This window comes from Cannabis sativa, chromosome 4 (genome assembly GCF_029168945.1).
Source record: "Cannabis sativa cultivar Pink pepper isolate KNU-18-1 chromosome 4, ASM2916894v1, whole genome shotgun sequence".
In the NCBI taxonomy this organism is placed as follows: Eukaryota; Viridiplantae; Streptophyta; class Magnoliopsida; order Rosales; family Cannabaceae; genus Cannabis; species Cannabis sativa.
This window is the reverse complement of record NC_083604.1, coordinates 33,513,481-33,519,532: the sequence shown is the minus strand read 5'-3', so window position 1 is coordinate 33,519,532 and position 6,052 is coordinate 33,513,481. Positions and strand designations below refer to the sequence as shown.

Here is a 6,052-nt window from a genome sequence, read left to right as displayed (position 1 = left end):
CTTAAGGATGATTTTTATGGGTTCCGGATCCACCCTGCTAACGAGGGGATGGTTCCATATAATAGGCAGACTCATGTTAAGGAGTACCGCCACCGTTTTTTCTTCTCGTCCGGGTTCAGGGCCGTGGACCACCCGGAGCTTCTCACGGAGTGGGTGCGGATCCCACCTTACCAGCGGACGCTCCCCACTCAGGCTTTCCTTCGAAGGGCCCAAGCCTTCGCCTCCTACGACCATGCCGATCTTGATGTCGGGGGCCTGGTCACCACGGAGAATTGCAGGAAGGCTAAACTTATCCTTTCTCATCAATCCGTGGATGACTCCAACCTCTCAAAGGTCATCTGCCCCAATGTGAGGGCGCCGGTTGCGGAGAAGGCCTTCCGGATGAGCTCATTGCTACGGCAGAGAAGAAGTACCAAGACTATCTCTACCGGAAGGCCCAGGAGAAGGCGTATTCTAAGGCCCAGGCTGCCTCTGGGAGAGGGCTTCGCGTGGGGAGTCCGGTGGTGCGAAGGAGCCAAGCCATTGGCGGGAAGTCCGAAGCTAAATTTTTTGACAAGATACTTCAAGAAGAGATTGGGGGTCCTTCCGCCGGGAGGCCCCTTCGTCTTGAAGGTTCTTCTGAGAACCAGACTTCCCGGCCTCAGCCTTCAGCCCCCGAACCAAACTCGGGTGCTCCCGGTGCTAGCACTTCCGGTGCTGGTGGTAAGTCTCCCTTGATAATTCGCTATGTTCCTTCCGTTGATGAATATACCAGTCATAGGCCCATAGGGTTTGACGAGCGTCTCCGTAGGTTTAAGATGCCGTCGACCCGGTGGGGGGATCATTTGAAGGAATTTTATTTTACGAACTTAGGAGATTACCTAGGTCGGTCCCGGATGGGCTCCGGCCCTCCGGAACCTATTCCCTTAGGTCCGTCGGCTTACATAGCGTCCAGCTGGTTTCGGCCCTCGGACAGTTATCTTGGAGATGATGCTGCCAGCATTAAAGTTCGGGACTTTGCTAGGGCCGAATTAGGAAGTTCGGGTAGGAGTAGTTTATTTGCTGCACCTTTTATAAGCAGTTTCTCACGAACTTCTAACACTTGCTTATTTTATTGGAACAGGTACCTCCATGGATGCCATCCTGGAACAGCTTGCCGGGGTTCATACCCCCGTGGCTCCTCCGGCTTTCACCCCCTCTCCCCCGGCTCCTTCCTTGAAGGTTCCTTCCGGCGCTCCCCCCGAAACCATTGACTTAGTGGATGACGAGGAGGTGCTTCCGGGAGAAGGCCAAGGGAAAGGGTGGGACTTCTCGGAGGAAGCCGCCGAGGGTACTGGAGAGCCTCAAGCCCTTCCAGTGTTAGCAGAGGAGGACGAGGAGGAGCCTGAAGTGGCTCTGATTCGCAAGCGTAAGGGCAAGATGATTGCCCAGGACGAGCCGAAGAGGCCTCGGAGGGCCGACACTCCTGCTCATGGCCTAGACGGCGGGGTTTCCCCGATGGAGGAAAATCCTGCTCCTCCTCACATTGATCTTACCCCGATTCCGGGGGATGAGGTGAGGCAGGAGCTTCGCATAGCCAAACACAACTACGCTATGGACAAGTACTCCCGGGGGTATGCCGAGGTGGAGGCCCTTAGGAGGATTCTGCGAGCTGAAGTTGAGGCGAGCATCAACCATCCGGACTATCATGATCCGTGGAACCTCAACCTGGACCCCTTAACGGACTGGTTCCGTCCCCTCCTAGGGCCCACTTTGGCTCCCTTTGCCGCGGAAATGACCGGTGAGTTCGCTTCTCAGCTTACACGCTGCGCGCCCAAGCGGTTTGCCACTTGTGCCTCCTTGAACTCTATCTTCCAGGTCCAGGACCTCAGCCATTCCCTCACAGTAGTAAGTACTTTGCAATTTTTTGCGTTTCCTTTTTGTTGTTTGTATTTTGTTTTCTTCCTTTGAGAAATTTTTCCTTATACCTCGTTATGGTTCAGCTTGCTGCTGAGGCTGGTCGCCTCTCCAGGAACATCATAAACCATGGCTTCGCTCTGTCCGACTTTGGGGACATGAACGACGTCAGGAAGGTCCTCCAAGACCTCACAGCGGAGAGGCAGATCTACCAGGAGGCGGCCGAGCGCCAGGAGGCAGCGGCCAAGGCCAAGGAAGAGAAGGCCAAGGCCAAGGAAGAGGAGGCCACCCGGAGGGAGGCTCAGGCGGAGGCCATGATCCAGGCCGAGGCCCAGCGGAGAGGCAGGATGGAGGCCCATCATCAGGAGGAACTAAGGGCTCAAACCGAGGCTGCCGAGAAGGCCAGGCGAGATCTTCGGGAGGCCAGGGAGGCTTTGGATGAAATGGCCGCCAAGGTGAGGTCTCTAGAGGAGACTCACCAGTCGGATATCGAATCCAAGGCCGCTCTAGCTGCGGAGTTGAAGGAGCTTCGGGACTACAAAGATCAGTCTACCAGGAAGGCCAAGAGGGCCGAGCTCCTTTCTCCTGTCTCCTGCGCCCGGTGCCCGAAGCGCTTTGATGATGGTGTCTACATGGCTTGGGCCACCAATGATCAGAGTATCAAGCTCACTTTTTATCCCAAACCCGAGGACATGATTGCCAAATTTCGGGAAAAGAAGAAGAGGCTTGATGCTGAGCTTGAGGCACGGATTGGACCTCGTCTTCCACCGCGGGCTAACTGAGCTGCCGTATTATTGACCCAGATTCTACCCGTTCTTCTTATAACTTTTTTTTTGTTTGTACATATTTGCTGCTGCCTTAGAACAATTTACATATAGGCGGCAGCTTTTATTTGAAGGGGAGACAATTATACCTTAAGGCCTGTCCCCGGGCCATTTATATGTATATGACCTGCCCTTTGGGCTAGGATATTTTTTTTTATATATATATGCGATCTTTTTTTTTTTTGTCACACTTATATGTTTTAACCTGTCCTTTGGCTCAGGGTTTTTATACTTACGCTCTTTATTTTTGCGCATATTTTTTGACCTGCCCTTTGGGTCAGGATATTTTACTTAGATTGACCTGCCCTTTGGGTCAGGATATTTTACTTAGATTGACCTGCCCTTTGGGTCAGGATATTTTACTTAGTTTGTTTTTGTTTGTCCGTGCGGTATACCCTAGTACCCCCCTGAGTGGCATAGAAACTTTGTTTTTAAGGCACTCAGTTTTATTTAATATAGAGGAGGCATACATTTGGACGGTACAAACCCTTTGAACAAAATCTAAGTTTAATTCGCTACTGGTAATATTTTCTGAGGTGATCGGCATTCCAGGCTCTTGGGACAGTAGTTCCGTCCATTCTTTTTCAGTTTGTAAGTGCCAGAACCGATTTCGTCCTCGATTTCATATGGTCCTTCCCAATTTGGTCCAAGTACCCCCACTCCGGGTTCTTGGGTGGCTGGGAAAACCCTTCTTAGGACCATATCCCCAATAGCGAATTTTCTATTTTTAACCTTGGAGTTAAAATACTTGGTCACCTTCTTTTGATAAGCGGCCATCCGTATTTGGGACTCATCCCGGAGTTCTTCGACTTGATCCAGAGCTTCTTGGAGCAGGGCCTGATTGGTGGCCGGATCGTAAGTCGTCCTCCTGTGGGATGGGAATAATGTTTCCACCGGGACCATTGCTTCACAACCGTACGCCATTGAGAACGGCGAGTGACCGGTTGTGGTTCTGGGGGTCGTCCGGTAGGCCCACAATACCCTTGGCAATTCTTCAGGCCAGTTATTTTTACAGGCCAGCAGCTTCTTTTTCAAGGTGACCTTTAGGATTTTATTGACTGCTTCCGCCTGGCCGTTTGTTTGAGGCCGGGCTACCGCGGAGAAGCTTTTTACCACTCCGTGTTGGTTGCAAAAGTCAGTAAATTCCTCGCAATCAAATTGCTTTCCATTGTCTGAGACTATCTTGTGAGGCAAGCCGTATCGACACACTATGTTTTTGATAACAAAGTCCAACGCCTTCTTAGCAGTTATTGTCTTCATAGGCTCAGCCTCTGTCCACTTGGTGAAGTAGTCCACTGCTACTATTGCATACTTTACCCCTCCTTTTCCCGTAGGTAGAGACCCGATGAGATCTATGCCCCAGACCGCGAAGGGCCAGGGGCTGGTCATCAAAGTGATCTCATTTGGAGGAGCTCTCGGTATGTTCGCGTACCTTTGGCACGAGTCACACTTTTGGACATAGTCTATACAATCTTTTTTCATTGTTGGCCAGAAGTATCCCTGCCTCAATATTTTCTTTGAGAGGCTGGGTCCTCCCGTATGATCTCCACAGAACCCTTCATGGACCTCCAGCATGATTTGTCTAGCTTCAGGGTCCGATACACACCTTAAATAAGGCATGCTGAGTCCTCTCCGGTAGAGAATTTGATCCATCATTACATAACGATGAGCCTGATACTGAATCTTTCGAGACAGTGCCCTCTCTTGGGGCAACTCACCTGTGGTTATGTATTTTATGATGGGGACCATCCAGCTGGGTTCTTGCCCAACCGTTTGTGTGGTCTCTTTTATTTTGATGCTTGGCTCTGCCAAGCGTTCCACTGGTACTACCCCCAGCTCTTCGATTTCGCTGTCCGAGGCTAACTTAGCCAGACAGTCCGCGTGAGCGTTCTTTTCTCGGGGGATTCTTTCTATTTTATAGTCCGTGAACTCGTGGAGCAGTTCTCGGACTATTGTTACGTACGCGGCCATCCTTTCGCCGCGAGTTTGGTATTCTCCGGAAACTTGGTTTACGACCAGCTGAGAATCGCTGTAGACTTCCACCCTCTTGGCTCCTACAGCTTTAGCCAATTTTAGCCCTGCTATCAGGGCCTCATATTCAGCTTCATTATTCGAAGCTGTGAAGTTGAATCGGAGTGCTGCCTGGAGCCGCAATCCAGTAGGTGATATCATAGCCACTCCGGCTCCTGAACCGTTTTCATTAGAAGCTCCATCCACAAATACTCTCCAAGTGGGGATGGGTGGCTCCGGTGTATTGGTTGTTGCCTCGGCTTCATTACATTCGGTGATGAAGTCCGCCAAGGCTTGGCCTTTTATGGAAATCCGGGGCACGTAATGTAAGTCGAACTGACTCAGCTCCATTGCCCACTTGAGGAGTCTTCCGGATGCTTCAGGCTTCTGGAGAACTTGGAAGTATGGTCTCAACTTCCGTGATGCCATCAGGAGGCAGAATACTAACTTTTCAATAACCGGGTACCTTGTCTCGGCCCCTACCATGCGTTTACTAACATAGTACACGGGGTGCTGAATTTTTTCTTCCTCCCGGACCAGTGCAGCACTGACCGCATGCTCGGAGACGGCCAAGTAAAGGAACAAGTCTTCTCCAAGGACGGGTTTTGATAGGATAGGAGGTTTGGCCATGTGGTATTTTAACCTTTTGAATGCCTCCTCGCATTCATCTGTCCATTCGAACTTTTGGCATTTCTTCAGTATGTTGAAGAAGGGTATGCACTTGTCCGTGGACCGTGAGATAAAGCGGCTCAGTGCGGCTACCTTTCCGGTCAAACTCTGCACGTCCTTATGTTTCTTGGGGGATGGCATGTCCAGGAGAGCTTGGATTTTCTCCGGGTTCGCCTCGATCCCCCTTTGGCTGACTATGAAGCCCAGGAATTTTCCCGACTTGACCCCGAAGGTGCATTTTTTCGGATTGAGCTTCATGCCGTATCTCCGGACGACTTCGAAACATTCCTCTAAGTCGCTTGCATGGCTGTTGCATGCTTTGGATTTGACGAGCATGTCGTCTACATATACTTCCATGTTTCGTCCCAGGAGGCTTTTAAACATCCGGTTAACCATTCTTTGATAGGTTGCTCCGGCGTTTTTCAGTCCGAAAGGCATGACTAGGTAACAGTATACCCCCTTATCGGTCCTGAAGCTAGTGCACTCCTGGTCTGCCGTATGCATTTTTATTTGGTTGTACCCAGCATAGGCATCCATGAAAGACAGCAGCTTAAATCCGGACGTGGCGTCCACCATCTGGTCGATCCTGGGCAGCGGAAAGCAGTCCTTTGGGCAGGCTTTGTTTAGATCTGTGAAATCTATACAAACCCGCCAAGTCCTGTTCGGCTTGGGCA

General features: G+C 51.0%; 1 protein-coding gene across 1 annotated transcript; it reads left to right on the top strand.

The window, feature by feature from the left end:
- The first annotated feature begins 1,641 nt into the window (after positions 1-1,641).
- On the top strand, positions 1,642-2,768 carry LOC133036484 (stress response protein nst1-like). The gene is made up of 2 exons (XM_061113034.1): positions 1,642-1,866; positions 1,962-2,768. The coding sequence occupies exons 1-2, from the start codon at positions 1,753-1,755 to the stop codon at positions 2,655-2,657; spliced, it is 810 nt and encodes a 269-aa protein (XP_060969017.1). The 5' UTR covers positions 1,642-1,752; the 3' UTR covers positions 2,658-2,768.
- Positions 2,769-6,052: the final 3,284 nt, after the last annotated feature.

Bases quoted from the DNA above. Each gene is read 5' to 3' on its own strand.
- LOC133036484 (XM_061113034.1), top strand. From the start codon at position 1,753: ATGACCGGTGAGTTCGCTTCTCAGCTTACACGCTGCGCGCCCAAGCGG. The intron at 1,867-1,961 runs GTAAGTACTTTG...GTTATGGTTCAG, and splicing joins TCAGCCATTCCCTCACAGTA to CTTGCTGCTGAGGCTGGTCG.